This window comes from Diadema setosum, chromosome 16 (genome assembly GCF_964275005.1).
Source record: "Diadema setosum chromosome 16, eeDiaSeto1, whole genome shotgun sequence".
In the NCBI taxonomy this organism is placed as follows: Eukaryota; Metazoa; Echinodermata; class Echinoidea; order Diadematoida; family Diadematidae; genus Diadema; species Diadema setosum.
Genome location: NC_092700.1, coordinates 12,049,136 through 12,072,372, shown reverse-complemented (window position 1 = coordinate 12,072,372; position 23,237 = coordinate 12,049,136). Strand labels below are relative to the sequence as shown.

Genomic DNA, 23,237 nt, shown 5'->3' with positions numbered 1-23,237 from the left:
ATTTATCGTGATCTACGCCTCGCGACATCGCTGCTTTGGTCCTGTTACTGTGCTGTTAGTGGTGTGCAGACTCTTCCAGGTACTTCGCAGTTTTCTACCCAGCGCTCCAGCGGTGGACCCACTCTCGCTTGTGCTAGCCACGACACTCAGAGGCTATTCCACGCTGTCGCTGGATCTTTTGTACATATTTCTACGGGACACTGTCGTCTTCGGACCCCCAGTGCATTTCGGAGTTTGTCCATATCATTTCATATGATTTCGGGAAGTGCAATAAGGACACTGTCCACCTCATCAATTGCCCTAGTGATTTCTACTTTTGTGACGGTCGTCTACCACTCCTACCGGCGGCGCCCTTAGCTCTACAGTCCCTTTGGCCATTTGGTGAGTAGGTATTTCATCATAGGCCCACACAATAATACCTACAAAGTGTTTGAAAACACGGTTGCATTCGTCTAACCCCTGAAAATGCCTCAAACGCATTTAGGATCGTGATTCTTCCTCAGAATTTTTTTAGATAAACGCAGCCTAAGAGTGGTGATACTGTGATGTTTTGAGGGGCTCCTCCCATGGACAGCGTCTTTGTGTGCAATGAGTGCTGGATTCTTTTGGTCAGAAATTCTACACATAATGGGTTATTGTTTGCACCAAAGGATACGCCAAATGTTAGGCCGATGCAATACTGATAACAAGATTAGATTGCAATCAATACATTGCCTTAAAGTAAAACATAACCCTAACCCTGAGTTTATACTGTGTATAGTATAAACTGTTGGAGCACCCTGAGTTAACAGGGTGCTTGCTTTGAATGATCACAAAAAAATCAAAACATCAGACACCTCCAAAAGTGCCATATTTCACCAGCAATAGGCTGGTGTTTATACTATGCTAAATGTTTTTTATCTAACTTATACCACTCATGGAACATACTAACTCCAAGACTGTTCACATGGTCTTGAAAAGACATTTTTCTTTGCATTTATCTCCTTTTTGCCATTCCTTTTCAAAACAACTTTTAGTGGAACTTTGCAAAATCTATACTGATGAATATTCACATCTGTTCATGACCGTACGATGTGATAGGTTCTTGCCAATCGGGTAAGCATTATGCATGTTAGACCAACTGTGTGTGATGTATACAGTAATGAATGGCCAGCGCATGCACATATCACTATCAGGTTTCAAATCCTTTTGACTGAAGCTGTTGTCCTTCTCACGGATTCTGCTTGACCAAATCAAGAAAAATCATCAAATTTGAAGAGAAAGGGTCTAGAATAAAACACCCTGTTTGCGGCAGTTTAAGAGTTTTTCCACACAGTAAACAAATCAGGCTAATTATTTTCAACCATTTCATGTATCATAGACAAGATTATTCATGCTATTGTTTTCATAAAAAATTTGACCAATGACAAACGCAGTTTTCATGATGTACCAGGGCAAAACCCGGCACAATTTTGGCCGACATGCGCCGTAGTAGCTCTGCTTGCGGCATGATGTACAATCCCTATGCAATGCATGAATGCTCCGCGATCTTCAGCTGAACGCCTTCACATGTCTCACGAACATTGCGTAAGCACCAATTCCCATTGAGAAAGCACATGAAAATAGCGGGCGCACATGCACTGACTGCAAACAGGATCGGTGTTTTTGATGTCTTTCTCGTGTTTTTCTCATTTTTTTCGATGGTAACATCCACTTTCCAAAAAAAAAAAAAAAATGGCGGCCCACATCAGCTCGCGAAAGTTCTATTTTACATGAGTATATGTTTTTAAAATCCATGAACATCACCATCGGGAAAATGACAAAATATATTATCCAGTTTCTTGGACCATTGTTTCTTAACTGTTATATGTTAAGAAGTACTGAAAATAATATTTTGGATGCGATATGTTGTCATTTAGGTGAGAAAATGTCACTTTTGTCGGAGATTGTGCCCATCTTATCGGTTGGTTTTTGTTGATTGGTAGTGTGTAGTACAGGTGTAGGCCTGATGTGTAAAGTTTAGTGTGCATGTAAACAGTGCAATGTTGTTTTAGTGGTATATTACCGAGTAGATGTTGTACCTGCCGCGAACGGGCGCACGGCCGCTTACTCAACTGCCGCAGTTAGGACCTAAACTTTATTCTAGATTAGACCCTCTACTACTGGAGGAACCAAATGCTCCACGACGCCAGTTGTCAACAACTCACAAGAAACTAGGCCTAGGGCCTATTTAATTTTACCTCTCAAGGAACTCTTTCCGAGAAGGCTTCGGAGAAACCCTGGGCCTTGCCTTGCCATCATGCCACCTGGACCAGGATGGACAGAGAATTACACTACAGTACACAGCCCTGGCTAGTTATGGTTTGAGTGTGTGTGTGTAGACACTACTTATAATTGCTACATATCGTGTACGGGAAACGTCGCGTCGTGTACCTTATCGGTAACGGCACCGGAGCACCGGCAACAAGGTTCGCCGGCAACAACCAGCTGACAAAATTTTTCAACACTAACACGGTTTACTACAGTACGGACTAACGTTAGTAATGCCATGTTACCGTCTCTCTGACCTGTGTAGCTTGTAAAACTAATAGAGGGGCCTTTTCTCGAGATGTACATGTCATTTTTTAACTAGAAGTCAATCCCTACAGAAATACCTTATGAGCATTCATCAAATATTCTTACGAAGAAGCCATAATAATGACAATGCTTACCTCGATCTGAGAACCCCAAAATTACCTGGTACACATAAACACCCGATTTATCGGGCGATCGATCGCAAGGATCTAGGAAATTCAACCGCCGATATCGCGATAGCGATGCGATCGAGTAAAAGTTAGAATCGCGCCATCTATTCTTAGACTTGAACTCACAAAATTGAACATAGAAAACATCATCCACAAATGAAAAAAAGAAAGAAAGAAAAATAAATCAAAAACGTAGAAACGAACAGCGCCCACTAATGAAGAAAACGACCACAAATGTAGTAACAAATTTCATACATCAATAACAAATGTAAAAAAATTTCTTAGAAATGTCTACATTTGTCGATGATGTATTTTTACATTAGTTGGCAGTTTTTTCGGTGTGGTAGCCTATACGTGTATCACACGACGAGCGAGTTCAATGTGTTTCTTAATTTTCATGAAGAGTTGTTTTTCTATCTTTTTTTTTTTTTATTGGGGGGGGGGTACTGAACACAGGGAAGGATCCAGGAATTCTGTAAAGTTGGACATTTACCAAGGGGGAACACTTTTTTTTTTCTTTTTATTTATTTTGATGTAACAAAAAAATAAGGGGGGTGCCACGCCCAGTGAGCCCCCACCTTTGGTCTTGATCGGCCACTGGAACACGAATCCGAACAAGATTTATTACAAATAAGAGGCAGATCAGTAACGGCAATATAGATCTGCAATGGTAAATATCACAGGTTATGCTTATTCATAACACCTGATGTGACATTCAACTACCAAATACCCCTTTCGTTTCTTTCCCATTGTTCAATCTTTATAAAATCAAAGTTCATTTATTCAAAATTCATTTCAATTTTCAATTTCAACTTATATCTATATCTCCAATAAGTGAAGAGTTTGTTCGCAAAAACCGATAAGTCCATATTTGCCAAATGGAGATATTTGCGATTAAAGGTCAAGAAAAATAAAGAGAATAATAAGAAAATGTTTGCTTCTTTTGACCATAACTTCAAAAATGTACCTTTTTATGTAGTGACCAATATATCATTTAAAAGGTATTATTTTGTACTTTATTACAGAGACCGTTGTAGCGGCAGAAGTGTGATTTTTCCTCTGTATTTGACTTATAATGCCTACACTCATTCAGAATAATGAGATGTCAGTAGAGGAGATCTGATATGTATATAGTTCAAATATATTCATAGAGAAACGCGGGTCATAAGGGTTATGACAGAGGTCAAAAGAGGACTAACCGTGTCAAGATGACGGATCACTAAGGGGAATCTGACTGACCCAGTGCACTTAGCACCACTGTCGGCATTGTTTCAAGTAGTTTCACTTCTAGAAATCCTTTTTTGATATAATTTGTATAGAGAAAAGGGAGAATTGGTTTTAAACAGGCAAAACTTCTGACACTTCTTCACTGTGCAACTATCGGTGATAGAAGGCAGTCGGAATCAACGAAGCAGTGGAGGCTGCAAAATACAGTATGGGACTGTATGGCAACAATTGACTGGGGTTCTCAAACAGTTGGTAAGTTGAGATAGAAGTTTAATACTTGTTATTTCAGCCACATATCAATAGTTGTGCTAATTCAATAGTGATATAAAAAGAAATGTTTGTTGTCATTATAATTTGGTATGATTAAAGGTGTGTACAGTTGTACAGTTGTAGTAGTAAAGCTTTACAGCAATTCGTATGTCAAAATCTCAGTTATTTGAAGGAGATTCACACACACACATAATTCCATGCATTGTTATGACTGTATTATGCAATGATTATAAACACTCTGTTGACATTACCTAGACAGGTAGTTTATATAATGATTTGTAGAAGGTTATGAAGTGAACCCTTCAGAATGATGAAGTTATAAGACTTTGTCGGATTACATTGTAAATATCATTCAGTTCAAGTGTTATGTTTATGTTCATTAATTACTGTACTATAATCAATTAAGGCTTATTAGTAATACTAGCCAAGTATACACAAGGTGAGCTATAACGACGCTTGTGTACCATTTGCAGTAGGCATTTACAGTATAATTAAAGTGTATATATATCCCTTTGTTACAGTAAACCACTTCACCCATGAGACACTTTCAAGACACTTTCAGGACACTTCTCTACGACACTATACTTCATCACATCACTTCATCCCACGTTCGAATCTTAAGTTCACGTCGTGATACACATTGGTGTATTTATGTCCAGTTGTGATTCTTCAAGGAATGTTTTGATGAATCGATCATTAAATCAGGACAGGCCTGGATTATTGATTCAAGCAAACAACGAGTTGGACAGTGTTTCATTATTTTCTTGACGACTGGTCGTGTGCCGGTGATGCAACAGTGCGTTTACAAGAACGAATCCCACCCAATGTAGTGAAGCTACATTTGAGTTTACAACTTGTTTGAATTTCAGTTTACAAGTGCTTTGAACTAAAGTTTTCAACTGGCTTTGAACGCTTACAACTAAGATGGAACAATCTAACCCTGTTGATACAACAATGGAGCAAGTGACAGCGCTGAAACGGTCTTGCATCGGTCACCTAGGAAACCTCACAAGGAGGTATAAAGAGTTGGAGCAGCTCTTTGTGAATTATGAAAATCAGGATGCCGTGCAACGCAAATATGATCAGCTGAAAGGAATGTTTCTTCTTTATGAGAACAAGTACCATCAATACATTGCTCTGCTTAGTGGAGATGAATTACAGGACGCTATGCAGCAGTTTGAGTCGTACAAGCTTAATAAAGAGGAGTTCAACAAGCGGCTGTCTGGCTGGATGGAGGAAGCGACGAAACAGCAGAATGGTGGAGACGACGACGATGGGCGCCGATCTGTGAGGTCGATCCAATCAGCTCGTTCCATCCGCACTGCGAGTTCGACAACGAGTAGTATGAAGCTCCGCGAGGCCAGGGCAAAGCAGAGGCTCATGCAGCAGAAGCTTGAACAGCTAAGGGAAAGGCAGAAACTGGATAGAGAAAGGCTCGATCTGGAAGCGCGCATGGCCGAGATGGACATTGTTAATGAGAAGGAAAATGCCGACCTGGAAGCTGAATTCTGGGCACAGGAAATTGCAGACGAAGGCAATTCAGCTAACATCGCTGCAGAGAGAGACGTAGAATTTGGTAACGTAGAAGTACAATTACCTAACAATCAAGTAGTACATGAAAATGTTTGTGCCGAGAGTGAGATGTACAAGAAGACTCTCGATAGCAAGAAACCAGCTGAAACTGTTTCTACAACACAATTGTGTAATATGTTGATGTTGAGTATGAATATGCCAAAACCAGATATGATAACATTCAATGGCGATCCAATCCAATATTGGAATTTCATGAATAGCTTTGATATCAATGTAGCAAGTAAGATTTCCGATGATACCATGAAATTGATGTATCTTGTGCAATTTTGTGAAGGTAAAGCTAAGGAGAGCATTGAGTGTTGTGTGTTGATGGACCCTCACATGGGTTACATGAAAGCCAGGGAGATACTGGCAGAGCAGTACGGGCGACCACACGTGATCACGAATGCATTGATGAGAGAAGTGTTGGATAGAAACCAAATTCGACCAAACGATGGAGCCAAGCTCGTGGAGCTTGCTCGTCAAATGCGCAAGTGTGAAATAACCTTGACACAAATGGGTCACACTGCAAACTTGAACAGTAGTGAAACTCTGTTGAAGATACAGCAAATTCTCCCAGTTCACATGCAAGTGGACTGGGCAAAGCGTGCTCAGACAATGCTACGATCACGTGTGGAACCCAATTTCTCTCACATGACGGAGTTCATAGAACAGCATTCACAGGTAGCAAACAATGTCTATGGCCAGAACATAGGTAAGTCCACGAGAGACGTTAGTCAAGCAAAGAAAGGTGGAAGGTCTTCTAGTGGTAAGAGACTGACTTCCTTCTCCACTCAAGGCTGCGAAGAGAGCCAGCCAACGAAAGAAAACACAGAGCGGCCTAGACGTAAATGCCCATTGTGTTCACAGGACCATGATCTGTTCAAGTGCAAGGACTTCCTGGCCAAGACGCAGAAGGAAAGGCTGCGAGAGGTGAGGAGGAAAAGATTGTGTGACAACTGCTTGAAGCCGTCTCACATTGCGAGTGAATGCAGGTCTTCACAAAGGTGTAAAAATGATGGCTGCGGCATGAAACATCACACCCTCCTTCACTTTCAACGGGACAGTAGCAGTGTCAGTAACCAAACTGGGGCCGGCGCCAGCAACAATAACCCTCAACCTCAAGGTACGAATCTTTCAACGATTAAACAAGGCAAAGTGTGTCTTCGGGTGCTCCCAGTCAAGGTACGCGGAAATGGGAAAGAAGTGACCACCTGTGCGCTTCTTGACCAGGGGAGTGATGTCACCCTGTGCGATGAGAGGCTGGTCAAGGAGCTAGGACTCAAAGGGTCGGCAAAGGAGCTTGAGCTAACAACAATCAACCAACAGAATCACAAAGTAATGAGTGTCGAAGTCAATATGACTGTTACCGGAATTGGGAAAACTGAGATCATCCAACTTGACTCAGTGTGGACGGTCAAAAAATTACCAATATCGGAGAGTAGCATGCCGCATGCCAAGGATGTTGAGAGATGGACACATCTCAAGGGGATAGAACTCCCAAACATGGAAAACAAGGAGGTCATGCTGCTAATTGGTGGTGACGTCCCAGAAGCGTTCTGGGTACTGGAAGAACGGCGAGGAGGAAGAAAAGATCCATACGCCATAAGGTCACCACTGGGTTGGACCTTGATCGGACCTACCAACAATATGAAGAGGGAAACCGACTTCAAGGTGAATTTTGTCCACAACAAAGATGAGCAACTTCAGCAGCAGGTGGAACGATTTTGGTACATGGACTTTGGGGGATCCACACTTGGTGCCAAGGTGGGAGAGTCCCTCGAAGACAAACGAGCGAGATCTAAAATGGACCAATCCATCACCAAGGTCGATGGCCACTATCAGCTGGCTCTTCCATGGAGGCATGAAGATCCATGCTTACCAGACAACCTCACACAAGCAGAGGCACGGCTGCAATACCTCAAAAGGAGATTAAAGAGGGATCCCCAGCTCCACCAAAGGTACACAGCTACCATGGAGGGATACTTGGATAAGGGTTATGCCAAAGAAGTGGAAAAGACGGCCCAAGGAGAGCCACATGATGGAGACTCGCGGAACGATAGAACCAATAAGACTTGGTACTTGCCTCACCATCCGGTACTTCATCCAAGAAAGCCAGACAAAACACGGGTGGTATTTGACTGCGCAGCGCAGTACAAGGGCACATCACTCAACAGTCAACTCTTGCAGGGACCAGATTACACCAATAGCCTAGTTGGTGTGCTGACAAGGTTCCGGCAAGAGAAGATAGCCTTAGTCGCCGACATAGAAGCCATGTTTCACCAGGTAAGAGTGACGCCAGAAGACTGTGAAGCGCTTCGATTTCTGTGGTGGCCTGGTGGAGACTACACTAAGGAGCCAAAACACTACAAGATGCTCGTCCACCTGTTTGGTGCCACCTCATCCCCCAGTTGTGCGGGTTACGCCCTACGTAAGACAGCAGAAGACAACCAAACAGACGAAAATGAGGCTGCTGTCAAGGCTGTACAAGAAAATTTCTATGTCGATGACTGTTTGACATCAGTTGGCACTAAGGAAGAAGCAGTTAAACTATGCGCCGACCTGCGAGAGTTGCTCTCGAAGGGAGGATTTCGACTCACCAAATGGGTGAGTAATGATCATGATGTTCTCCAGACTATCCCTGTATCTGAAAGATCAACCTCAATTCTAGATCTGCATCTCGATGACATGCCTGTTGAACGCACATTAGGAGTACTGTGGAACGTTGGAACTGATCAATTCGGCTTCAGAGTGTCTGTTAAGGACAAGCCAGCAACAAGGCGAGGGATCCTCTCTGTCACAAGCTCCCTGTATGATCCTCTCGGATTTGCAGCACCATTCATCTTGGTAGCCAAGATCCTGCTGCAAGACATCTGTGCAAAAGGTCTAGGATGGGATGAAGAAGTAGGGGATTCTGAACGCATGCAATGGCAGCAGTGGCTGGAAGAGTTGCCCCAGCTGGAGAGCATCACCATAGACAGATGTCTAAAACCAACGTCGGAGGTCAGTCAGTATGAACTTCATGCATTTTGTGATGCATCTATGCGTGGATATGCTGCAGCAGTGTATCTCCGCACTACTTCTACTGATGGAAGCATCAAGTGCACCTTCGTCATGGGAAAGACCAGACTGTGTCCATTGAAGACGATGACAATACCACGACTAGAATTGTCGGCGGCAGTACTGGCATGTTCATTGATGGAAGTGGTCAAGGCAGAACTCAAGCTACCGATTTCGGCCACTACTTACTGGACAGACTCTACTTCAGTTTTGAAGTACATACGCAATGAGAGTAGAAGATTCCACACATTTGTGGCGAATCGTATCACAAAGATCCAAAGTGTATCTGACCCATCTGAATGGCGTCACGTGGACACCAAGTCAAATCCGGCTGACGATGGATCAAGAGGACTTCAAGCCAGAGAGATGACAAGTGACTGTAGATGGATATGCGGTCCAGAATTCCTACAGAAACCCCAAGAATGCTGGCCACAACCTCCAACTGACTTGGGTGAAAACGATGACCTGGCAGCAAGCGGAGAAGTTCTCAACGACCCAGAAGTCAAAAAGGGTCTAGTAAACCTGACAACTGCTGATCCTGTACAGAAGCTCACAGAACGGTACTCCACATGGAATGGCCTGAAGAGAGGCGTAGCATGGATACTGCGGTACAAGGAATATCTGAGAATGCGGGTGTCAGGAAACCCACTGGCAAGACAGATGAGACACGACCTCACAGCGAAGGAGCTGGAAGTTGCAGAGCTTGAAATTGTTAAGCACGTTCAAAGGCATGCTTTCCCTGAGGAGATGAGAGTAAGGAGCAAGGCAGACTCTGTCAAACTCCAGCGGTCAAGTCGTCTTGCAAAACTGAATCCCATTGTGCATGATGGGGTGTTGAGAGTGGGAGGGAGACTTGCAAAGGCTCCACTCTCAGATGATGTGAAGCATCCACTGATATTACCACACGATCATCATGTGACAAATTTGTTAGTCTCACATTTCCATGAGGAAGTAGGCCACTCAGGGGCGGGGATGACTTGGACAGCCTTGAGGGAGAAATTCTGGATACTTCGCGGAGGAGCAACGGTACGTATACGTAAGGTGATCGGGAACTGCTTCAAGTGCAAAAGGCGAAACTCCCCAAGAGGAGAACAGTTTATGGCCGATCTACCACGAGAAAGAGTGACCCCGAACGCCCCACCTTTCACCAATACGGGAGTGGATTTCTTTGGACCGTTTCAGGTTAAGAGAGGAAGAACCCAGGTGAAGCGATACGGATGTATATTTACCTGCTTGGCGTCGAGAGCAGTACATCTCGAAGTAGCCCACTCATTGGACACGGACTCATTTGTAAACGCTCTGAGGAGGTTTATCAATAGGCGAGGACGTCCAAAGAAAATCCACGGTGACAATGGTACCAACTTCAAGAGCGGGTATCGCGAGCTGAAAGAAAGTCTCACACAACTAAACTCCCAGAAGGTCGGAAGGTTTCTGACACAAAAGGGCATAGATTGGGAATTCAACCCCCCAGGAGCCAGCCATATGGGGGGAGTCTGGGAGAGGGTCATACGGGCTGTGAGAAGAATCCTGTCAGGCCTTCTTAAAGAACAGTTGGTAACAGATGAGGCACTCACCACGTTGATGACGGAGGTTGAAGCCATCTTGAATGCCCGGCCACTCACCCAATTGAGTATGGACTCGAACGACGATGAGCCACTTACACCAAACCATCTGCTTCTGTTGCGCCAGAACCCCTCCCTACCACCAGGAGCTTTCTCGAAGGAGGACAGTTACCATCGGAGGAGATGGCGTCAGGTCCAGCACTTGGCAGATCAATTCTGGAAGCGATGGGTAAAGGAATACTTGCCGCTCCTACAAGTTCGCCAAAGATGGGCAAAACCCAAAAGGAACTTCGCCATTGGTGACCTAGTGCTGTTGGCAGATGACAGCAGCTCTCGTGGACACTGGCCCATGGGCAAAATTGTGTCCACCTACCCCGACAAAAACGGTCTAGTCAGGCAAGTGGAGGTTAGAGTCGGCGTAAAACACTACCGACGTCCTATTTCAAAGCTCTGCCTGCTTGAAGCAAATGAGTAATAAGGATAATATGCGATTCTTAATTATCACAGCAGAGACTGCCGTGATACGTAGCTTTCAGTGAAGGCTTTTGATTGTTACATTTGTTGTTTGATTTTGTACACAACATGGTACATTCATTAGGCAATATGTTTGTGCCTATTTGATTCAAGTTGATTGTAATTGTAAACTTTGCCGCTAGAATTAGTATTCATGAGAATGAGCAACTGGAAGAAGTTAGCTCATTGGGGCCGGTTATGTAGCAGCAGAAGTGTGATTTTTCCTCTGTATTTGACTTATAATGCCTACACTCATTCAGAATAATGAGATGTCAGTAGAGGAGATCTGATATGTATATAGTTCAAATATATTCATAGAGAAACGCGGGTCATAAGGGTTATGACAGAGGTCAAAAGAGGACTAACCGTGTCAAGATGACGGATCACTAAGGGGAATCTGACCGACCCAGTGCACTTAGCACCACTGTCGGCATTGTTTCAAGTAGTTTCACTTCTAGAAATCCTTTTTTGATATAATTTGTATAGAGAAAAGGGAGAATTGGTTTTAAACAGGCAAAACTTCTGACACTTCTTCACTGTGCAACTATCGGTGATAGAAGGCAGTCGGAATCAACGAAGCAGTGGAGGCTGCAAAATACAGTATGGGACTGTATGGCAACAATTGACTGGGGTTCTCAAACAGTTGGTAAGTTGAGATAGAAGTTTAATACTTGTTATTTCAGCCACATATCAATAGTTGTGCTAATTCAATAGTGATATAAAAAGAAATGTTTGTTGTCATTATAATTTGGTATGATTAAAGGTGTGTACAGTTGTACAGTTGTAGTAGTAAAGCTTTACAGCAATTCGTATGTCAAAATCTCAGTTATTTGAAGGAGATTCACACACACACATAATTCCATGCATTGTTATGACTGTATTATGCAATGATTATAAACACTCTGTTGACATTACCTAGACAGGTAGTTTATATAATGATTTGTAGAAGGTTATGAAGTGAACCCTTCAGAATGATGAAGTTATAAGACTTTGTCGGATTACATTGTAAATATCATTCAGTTCAAGTGTTATGTTTATGTTCATTAATTACTGTACTATAATCAATTAAGGCTTATTAGTAATACTAGCCAAGTATACACAAGGTGAGCTATAACGACGCTTGTGTACCATTTGCAGTAGGCATTTACAGTATAATTAAAGTGTATATATATCCCTTTGTTACAGTAAACCACTTCACCCATGAGACACTTTCAAGACACTTTCAGGACACTTCTCTACGACACTATACTTCATCACATCACTTCATCCCACGTTCGAATCTTAAGTTCACGTCGTGATACACATTGGTGTATTTATGTCCAGTTGTGATTCTTCAAGGAATGTTTTGATGAATCGATCATTAAATCAGGACAGGCCTGGATTATTGATTCAAGCAAACAACGAGTTGGACAGTGTTTCATTATTTTCTTGACGACTGGTCGTGTGCCGGTGATGCAACAGTGCGTTTACAAGAACGAATCCCACCCAATGTAGTGAAGCTACACCGTACTTCAAAATCTTCAATAACGGACTCATCGGTTTTTGCAAACAAACTCTTCAAGTGTAGGCCTATTGTCATTTTATGTAATTAAGGCGGAATGACACCCAAATATGTGGACTAAGTGAATGCAGCAACATTAGAACGCATCCACAGTTTTAAGAAGATAGGACAGTTAGTTTATAAAAATTGATATGAACTTTTAAAGTTTCGATGCTGCCATCTCCAAAATAAATGAGAAGACTGCAACGGTTCGTGTCATCACTGCAGGACAATGATAGAAAAATGTATGAAAATTTAAAATAAATATTATTTTCATTTTTCTATCATAAGAAATGACACCTAACTTAACTCTTTCAGAAAGCAGAAAAAAAATAATATTACATATAACATAAGTCAGTAACAGTAAATCGAGGGAATGAATACTTATCATAGAAAATGAAATTTTGTGGAATCAACTCTTAATATGTTCTTTATGTTGCTGTCTTGTGGTGATGTCGCAAACTATTTATAGTCATGACACCCAGCAATGGAGGCACTGAAAATACAATATTCATAACTTTTGAATGAATTGTCTGATCACCACTGAGTATATAAAGTTTCCTTAAACCTCACTGGTGTGATCTACACAGGGGCCATACAGAACCGGGGAGGGAAGTTGCAGTTGCCCCTCCCCTTGGATCTTCAAAAATTTGCCCCTCTCCCACAAAAAGACAAAAACAAACAAAGAAAACAAACAAAGATAAAAATAATCAGGAGGTACTTAACCTATGACTTTTTTTTTGTCCAAGGCTTTTGTTTGGAAATTCTTCAAGTTGGAGCTGAAATAACTGGCATGGAATGGACCATCGACTCTTCCATGGCTCCTGAATAACTACTTCTGCCTTCATGGGTAGCAGCAGCCCCAGGTGTGAGGTTTTTTTTTTTTATTTGTCTCCCTCTACAAATGAAATTTGTTTGAAGCCAACTGTTGATTTATCTATCACCTTGATAACATGTAAGGAAAAAAAGAAGGAAGCAGTGGGACTCGAACCTGTCACCTACTGCTTTCCGGGTAACCCACGTTTTTGTATAGGCCTAATTTTCCTAAGTGATAATAACCGTTACGACCAGCACATAACGTGCCGTCAGTGCATTGCACGCATGTAAGTTGTACGGTACTACCAGGGAGCATCCATGTAAATTATAGCAGAATTATATCATAATGACATGTTTACTATCTTAGAGTAAAGACGTTCGTATAGTTCAGAAGCTATAAAACAACCTGCACAGTTTCAAAATGATTCACGGTGTAATCACAATGAAATTTATATATATATATATATATATATATATATATATATATATATATATATAGTTGAGACAATGTAGATAACAGAAGATGTCGCATGAAACCGGCAGATTTGTGAAGCTTTCGACCGTGGTCTTCCTCAGCTTTAATATCTGCTAAGCAGACGTTTGAGTTGCCTGGATGTTTTGTGGCTGTCTTGTGGCGGGATCCAGGCAACTCAAACGTCTGCTTAGCAGATATTAAAGCTGAGGAAGACCACGGTCGAAAGCTTCACAACTCTGCCGGTTTCATGCGACATCTTCTGTTATCTACATTGTCTCAACTATAATTTCACTTAAGATGACAGAGGCGTGCGATAGGAATATCAGCATCATCACACTATATATATGGGCCGTGATGCGAAAAAAGGGCCCTTAGGGCATTAAATACCGAAAATGAGTTTTCACCTCCATATTGTAGAAGAAACTCTGACGTATTTGGATATGAAAACCTTTTTCTGAAATTCCACTCCTAAATGCCCCAATTACAACATTCAAAACAGTATGTTTTGTCCAAATCCTGTCACTTTTTGCTGCGTCTATGCAAGTGCGCGTAGTTAGCTAGTTGATCTTTTTTGCACGTATTTCTTTGTTAAACTTCCGTGCCGTTTTCTGGCGTTTGCGCGCAGCGGCGCTAAGGGCTCTTTTCTCGCGTCACGGCCCATATATATATATATATGAAGAGTTTGTTCGCAAAAAACGATAAGTCCATTTTTGATGATTTATGGTGTCTGTCATAAAGTACAAAATAATACCTTTTAAATGATATATTGGTCACTACATATAAAGGTACAGTTTTGAAGTTATGGTCAAAAGAAGGAAAATTTTCTTATTATTCTCTTTATTTTTCTTGACCTTTAATCGCAAATATCTCCATTTGACAAATATGGACTTATCGGTTTTTGCGAACAAACTCTTCATATATATATATCCGATAATTATTGAATTAATGAAGTGATAAATTAATAAATCAATACATGAATAAATAAAGAATAAAGAGATTAGCAACAATGCATAAAATATAATGTATACTAGGGCCTATAATTAAGAAAATAGGAAATATTTCAGAAAGTTCAAAATAGCTGAAAAACGTATTTAACAAGTTCTATTTATGAACTTCTGTCATTTGGTCGGTAATTATTGTTTCCAGATTACAATGTAACATATTTCAAAATGTGTAAGAGAAATTACATGACAAAAATTCCCCCATAAGAATAGAATACATTTCTCATTTTGCCATTTTTGAATTCTATTTCTTATGAAACTGATTGAAAATATAGTTTGAGCAAGGTTTGTTAAGTAAAATACCGGATGATTTTTGGTAAACTTTAATTTTATTATATGTGTATTTAATATGATGTCTTTGTTATTGGTCATTTTTGCTAAATGTGTTTACTTTTATTTTTAAAATGTATGTGTATGTATGTACCGCATACATCCCATGAATAACAAAAAAAAAAGTTTGTTATTTCCCTTGTAAATATGCCACACAGGCTATTCTTCATTTCAGTCAGATTTTAAGTATTATATGATTATATCTGGCTTTTTTTTCTTTGGTTGAAAATTTTCATTATTTTGCAGGTGTATGTATGTGTGTATATTAGACACGGCTTGTTGTTAAAGTGCTTATATTGTTGAAATATTGTCTAGTACAGTATTGAAGTTTGTGTTTAGTCACTATGAACATAAATCGCAAATGAGCTTCATCGCTGCAGAGTTGCTGCCCCTATATTTTATTTTACTGTTTTTATCTAAAATTTCACCAGATTTGCTATACAAACAACTTTGTGGTGCTTTTTCAAAATGTACAACCCGTTACGAAACCCATGTATGTACCCAATAGACGCATTATTATTATTATCATTATCATCATTATTATTATTATAATTATTATCATTATCATTATTATTATTATCATTTTTATTATTATCATTATTATCGTTGTTATTATTATTATTATTATTCTCTCTTGCTTTCTTGCCTGTTTTGGCTCTCCTGCCCAAATTTATTAGGTGCGATGTATGTTATATCTATGGCAACGTTGACCTTTTGACAACACCTCGGATGATCGAAGTCGTTATGGTTTCGACAGCGGATGTGGTTGTGCACCAAAGAGGTTGAACCTCTTTGTTGTGCACCCGAACCTGTATGATCACTCATACCGGGGAAATCCCGTTTTCTCGTCAGTTACCTGACCCCCTTGGTTACCCCGTTATGTCCGTGTGCACACTTGTGCAGCGAGCGCACACTCGTCGCGCCATACATACTAGCTATTGTAGGGTAGGGGCGTGGTATACAATACACATAATTGGCGCAGTGCAGTCAGTGTAGGTAACGTTGTGCATCTTCTGAAAGAGCCGAAAATCGCATACTTTGGAGGACCAAAGTAGTCTCGTACGAACAGTATGTATTCTTGCCTGTTTCTACTGCTTCAAATATGAGTGTTGATTGTAATATTTTGGAGAATTTCAGAGATTTTAGCTGACTATGCATGCGTTGATAGTGGATGTTGAGGACGCCATGCATGCGCAGCCACTCGCTGTGATTGGTACGCACATGTAACACAGCAAAGAGATTTTTCTCTGGGGAAAATCTCTTTGGTACACAGCGATCGGCAGGCGCAGCTACACGTCACTGTAGTAGGCCGAGGGCTGCCATGTTATTGTTATAGCAGGGAGGTTCCACCTCCCTGGTTATAGCCTGCGTGCGATTTTTTTTTTTTTTGCCAATTGTGGCACTTGAGCAAAGACTATCAGTGTACTACATGTAGACTAGACTCTTGGTTGCGATACTTGTGTTGCTTTGTTGTATACAGTACATGGTCGTCTGCTAACCACAGAATCAGATTAGAATGTGAGAATGGCACGCCGCCTTGTGAACTATCATAACAACGGCTTTGTGTGTGTGTGTGTGTGTGTGTGTGTGTGAGTGTGTGTGTTGTGTGCGTTGTGTGTGTGTGTGTGTGTGTGTTGGTGGGGATGGGGATTTGATTTTCAATGAAATGATTTCATTCTAGTTTTGTATAGAGTTCTAACGTATTTTTGTTGCTTTTTTATGTATATACCCTTGTATATATATATACCCTTATATACTCGATTTATAATCGAGTTGTTATGTTGAAGAGAGATGATTGGCAGTATAAGTAAACCATAGAGTCTAGTCAAAGATATATATTTTTTGTACATGTCAATACTTTCTCGTGAAGAAATGGTCAGTAGGATTGATTTTAATCGAGTTGTTATGTTGAAGGGAGATGATTGGCAGTATAAGTTGGTAATGGATTTGTCTTTTGAATGGCATTTGTACCGTTTTTATGTTCATGTTACACCCAGAATGGGTTGATTTATGAATGATTTGAATGAAATCAATAAAATATCATTGAAAAACAAAAGTGTGTGTTGTGTGTGTGTGTGCGTGTTTCCACTTCGCCATCGGCATCACGTTCTGCTTTGCAGTCTGCTTACACTACTGGTATTCCTGTGGTTTTGTTCGCCGTCTGCTGACACTTTTCCTTTGTCTCGCAAGACTTGCGTTGTTAATGATAATGATAAATATCATTTATAAAGCGCTTATTACAATGTTTCTAAGCGCTGAGCGTCTCGATGAAAACATTAGAAAAGAGAAATTCAGTCATGGAGTACAAATTGTTGTAAAGATGCAAACTCGAAGTTTTGATCAATATCTTGCAAAAGTAAATTGGAAATCTAAGCTTGGAATGAATTATGATAAGTATTACATAGGCCTATATAGGCGTACAACTGCAGCAATTGCTATTGTTAACATTGATCATGTTTATTAAGCCACGCAGTTAGTAATCAGATTCGAAGTGGGCATTAGGTCTAATTGGGTAACATGAATACACTACTTGGTTAATTTGGGTTTATACTTCTCCAACCTCACAATGATTGTGCTTCAAAAAAAAAAATGATTCAGAAAGGCGTAGTCAGTTCAGGTTCATGTAGATCAAGATATATGATTAGATTCTCATGCACTAACATCCAAGATGAAGATGGGGGAGGGAAGAGAATCTGGGGGGAGAGTAATCATCGATTTAGATCGATAAAATCTCAATATTAATATATTAATTCAATCAGCTTTATAAAGGCATTTTGAAACAACATTTATAAAGCAAACAGCAACTCATTTTCATTTAAAATTCTAATATCACGTACGGTTTGAATTGATCTATTATATGAATATGAATATATATGTCTATATTTTTTGATGTTCACTTTATCATTGCCAACCCTATAGTTCTCCTCATCAAGTACATCATTACCTCTACCAAAACGACCATCAGTGAAACCCAAACCCAAAGAGAAATGTGGATTGAGTGAAAGCAGCAACATTAGTAAAACACATCAGTGACAGTTAAAGGAAAATTGCGCAATCAAAGATGCAAAAGTTATGCATTTTTAACGTTCTGATAGGGTGCTGTTCGTTATTCCGAAGGTTCGTTAATCCGATACACACAAATTCCCTATATACCTAGAGGTTTGTTAATCCGAAAATGAAATTCGTAATAACGAACCTTCGGAATAACGAGCTGTAACCTTCTGATGTTGGTACAACTGGACAAGGGGATACTTGAGTTCATGATATCATGTGTGGACAACAACATAAAGAAAATATAAAGAAAATCATAAAACATGTTTTCACTTTTCTTGCGTATGAAAGAACATTTGACTATAAAAACCGCTTTCAGAAAGTAGGGGGAATGATTACTGCCTTTAACATAACTTATGTCAGTATCAATTAAGTTGATGGAATTTGTATTTTTCATCATGTTTTCTTCACATTGTTGTCCACACATGACATCATGGACTCTAGTAGTCTCCTTATCCAGTGATTGCAACACCAAAACTATAAAAATGAATAATTATTGCATCGATTGTCGGATTTTCCTCAAACTTTCACTAATGTTGCTGCGTTCACTCAATCCATATTGCTCTTTTGGGTTTTGGTTTCCTTTAATATCAAGCAATCATCACTACCATCATTGTTTCAATTAGATTATAAAACTGAGGGATCGATCACAGAAAAGAGTTCTGTGATCGATTTGATTTTAATGAAAGCAAGTAAGCAGTGTATGTTATTGGGTTTTTTTCTCGGTGAATTGTATTTCCTTTGCTAATGCACTGTTCCTGCTGAAAGTACAGCTTGGTTTGATTTCATTTTAATTGTGTTTTGTTAAATCGTGAATTCTGTAATACATATGATTCGATTTATTATGAAATTGTATTGAATATGGAATCAATAAAAGATTATGGAAAAAAAAAAGTTCTGTGGGATCGACCATAAACATCGTTACTATCATTTCACAACTGGATATCATCTTATCATCATCAACACCATGATTGCTACTCGTATTACCATCGTATACATATTACCACAAGCAATCTATCCTCCACCATATTGCACTATCAATACTTTTTTTTTTTCATGTCACCAATCCATCAACAACTTCACGAAATCTCTTGCATATTTTCAGCTTCATCATTACAATCAGTCTAAATAAGCATTGCGACTATCAATATATTGCTACTCGATCCCTCCCTTCAATGCCCACATGGCCTAGCACCCTTATTGTAAGTCGATTCAATGAAATGATGAAAATAAAATTAATGATAGAATATTAAAACACTGATTTGTTTGTTTGTTTGTTTGTTTGTAAGAACACTAGCCGCATTCACACATGTAAGCTGGTTACCGAGCGCGCTCCAAAACTCGAGTTCTTGTTATACTCGTAACTTTTTATGAAACTTCATGATCGATATATTATAGAAACAATCACCTAGCATTAACTGGTATCAGATTCCCATACAGGTGGGGTCATGAGTTTATGAGTAGTACACATTTGTGCAAGCGACTTGAAACGATCGTTTTATAATGTGTTGTTATTTGGCACAAATTAATTTCATTTATTCTAATGGTGAAGGATAACCAGAAGAAAATTAATCTACCCGATATTAGCCAAATTTAAGGTCTTTTCATTAAGTTGGAACATCAAGCATCTGTTCAGAGTCACAGACGCTTCTTACGCGTTTTATGATATGCATTTATAGGAAACTGACATATCACAATACGTTTAAACGATGATAGCCATCATATTATGGTGTCCTATATAGCTCCATACCAAGCCTGGACAAAAGTACGGAATCTATCACCAATGTTGCAATGTGTGTGTGTGTGTGTGTGTATGTGTGTTTTCTTTGCACCGAAAACTCGAGGGCGGGCGCCTGAAAGTGCAATGATTGTACCTTCCATGCACTTTGTGTGTGTTTCTTTGTGTGTATGTGCGAGTGCGTGCAATGTGTGTTGTGTGTTTATGTGTTTGTGTGGGTGTGGCAGGTGTGTAGTATATCGTTACTTGCAAAGTTTTGTGTATGCCAACGTAAAAAACGTAATCAAGAGTTATTCTGAAAGAAAATGAAAGCGAGGTCACAGCTGGTCGTTGTTCACGTCTGAAAAAGTAAACATTCTGGTCATAATCATAAAAGTGTCAGAAATTGTGCACTCTATTGTTAAAATGTTTGTTATTCAAACTTCAGCGTGTTTTATGAACACATATTTATATATTTCAAGATTGAGCCTGCTGTGATCTAGTTTCGTAACAATGTCACAAAGCATTACAATTTTTCCCCCTTAAACGTGATACAACAGTGCTAGCAACTAATGAATAGATAATAGACGTAGATATAAGGCTTAGGACATTTGCCGGGGGGGGGGGGGGCGATGGGGGCGGTCGCCCCCCCTAAGATTTGGACCGGGGATTTGGGAGGCGAAAAAAAAAAATGCGTGTATACTGTATGCATGCACATGAAGCGGGTCTCCTTTGCAACCTTTCATCAAATAAGATATTTTTTTGAATATTTCACTCAAAGTGTGCACCAGATCGTTGAATTTCAATTCAAAATATGCAAAATCTCTCGTGCTTGGGAGGGGGTATCCCCCTCCCAAACCCTCCCCCTCTGTGCCTCTTTCCCTAGCTTAGTACACTTTTTAGATTTACAACAAAAAAAAAGTATGAATAATTCTGAGCGCACAAGACTTATCACTTATTTTCCGAAAACTCAAGGTTCCCTCATGTATAAGGGGAATTTCCCCTTTTAATCGACCCTTTCCTCCCTCAGCTCCCCCCCCCCATCAGTTTTTTTGTTTTTTTTTTTTGTTTTGTTTTTTGTGATTTCCCAAATGTTGATTCCATCAAATATGCATATACGAGATATCTCAATTTCAGGCAAAAGCTCCATCGTAAGGGAAGGGTGGAGATAACACTCGCCAACGCCTTCTCCCTGCTCGCCCGCCCCTCCCCCCCCCCCTTCCGCCATGCATAGAAGTAGACTGTGGCTATACCCAGATCGCTTTATTTCAATTCTAGAAACGCAAAAGCTCTGCGAGCGGGAGGGGGAATCCCCCTTCCTCTAAGCTCTACCTCACTAGACTTTATACATACACACAGATGGTGCACATTCGGAATAAGAGCTAAATTCCGTGATTTTAACACTTCGATGAAAAAGTATTGCACCAAAAATTTGCACCAGATCGCTGAATTTCAGGTCTGAAAACGCAAAATCACCTTCGTGTGGGAGGGGATATGCCCCTATCTACACCCTCGTGTGCATGCTTTTTCTGTTTGATTGCTGAACTGCAGACAGCGTTCATGATATTCAGTGTAAGAATTAATACAAGAAGATTATCTTAATGATATACCATTTTATAGGCAAATTGTTCAATAATAATCTACACTAAAACATACTGCAACCTTAAACAAGTGGGACTGTTTCAACTCGTTAAAACACGCAAAAACATGCATCAAATTGCACCATTTACAACGTCAAAATGCAAAAAGTTCTTACCGTGGGAGGGGGACACCCCCTCCCACACCCTCCCCTCCCCCCTCGCTCGCTCCGCTCGCTCGGGTTCAGTCGCGTTCATGATATTCAGTGAAAAGAATTAATACAAGAAGTGTATTTAAAATTATACCATTTTATAGGCAAATTGTTCAATAATAATGTACACTAAAATATACTGCTATACCTTAAACAAGTGGGACTGTTTCACGTCGATAAAACGCGCAAAAACATGCATCAAATTGCACCATTGACAACATCAAAATGCAAAAAGTTCTTACCGTGGGACACCCCCCTCCCACACCCTCCTCCCCCCCCCCCCCCTCGCTCGCTCCGCTCACTCGGGCTCGGTCGCTTCGCTCCCTCGCAGACTAACCGCCCCCCTAAGATCAAATCCTGGCTACGCCGTTGGGAGTAGGGTAGGTTAGATTTTTATCATGATTGTACCTTGAGGTGCTCACATGCACTTTATTAGATCTTAAACTGAAAAACTGATAAACCAACTGGCCACGACTTCAAAATGACGTCAAAATCACGTCCATTTCCCTTCTTCTTGAAGAAAAGGCGTCTTTCAGATGTATTCCTTGTTTTCTTTTCCAATATACGTTAAAAAGTCATGAATTGACGTGTAAACGACGTGCTCACGACGTTCTGACGTACATCTTGTCTTTAGAACTGTGATTTACACGTAATTAAGACGACTCTTATATGACCACCAATGACGTCTTTTGGACAACTTCCATTTGAGCAAACTATACTACGTACTGACGTCAGTTTGAAACGTTTATATGACGTCCAGTATCTTTGTTTATTTTCGTCTAAAAGACTTTTTTGACGTCAGTCTCGTCTTTAAATTAGTAATTTACACGTCTTTATGACGTCTTTGTATAACAACCCAGACGTCAGAAAGACGTCACAAATATGTCATCTTTTAGACGTCATCCATTTGAGCAGAAATACGACTTTCTGGCGTCAGTTTAAGACGTCTAAATGATGTCTGCTTTCTTTGCTTATTTACGTTAAACAAACGACAATCATTGCGCCTTTCTGAAGTCTAAATAATGACGTCATTTTTATATCTTCCATTTGAACAACAATTCGTCTTATTGTTGACAGTTTCGACGTCTTTCTGTAATGACGTGAAAATGTCGTCATTCTGACGACAGTATGTCGCAAAGCAAACTGATATATCTCTATAAAACTCTATAATTAGTAGGCCTAATTATATGACGTTATAAAGACGTCGAAAAACTTACGTAAACATAACGTTACTATGTCGCAAATATAACGTCATAAATACGTCGCAAAACAACGTAAATCTAACGTCATAATACGTCATTGATATGACGTGATAAATACATTGCAAAACAAACTGACATAACTCTACAAAACTATAATTCGTAGGCCTAATTATGTGACGTCATAAATTCGTCGCAAAACTGACGTGAACATAACGTTCATATGTCGTTAATATAACGTCATAAAAACGTCGCAAAACAACGTAAATTTAACGTTATAATACGTCATTAAAATGACGTGATAAATACGTTGCAAAGCAAACCAATATAACTCTAAAACTCTGTTCGTAGGCCTAATAAAATGATCATAAGGACGTCGCAAAATTGACGTG

The 23,237-nt window shown here is 40.1% G+C and overlaps 1 protein-coding gene across 1 annotated transcript; it reads left to right on the top strand.

Annotated features, from left to right (window-relative positions):
• The first annotated feature begins 5,174 nt into the window (after positions 1 to 5,174).
• On the top strand, positions 5,175 to 10,889 carry LOC140239584 (uncharacterized). The gene is made up of 2 exons (XM_072319414.1): positions 5,175 to 5,796; positions 6,088 to 10,889. The coding sequence occupies exons 1-2, from the start codon at positions 5,175 to 5,177 to the stop codon at positions 10,887 to 10,889; spliced, it is 5,424 nt and encodes a 1,807-aa protein (XP_072175515.1).
• Positions 10,890 to 23,237: the final 12,348 nt, after the last annotated feature.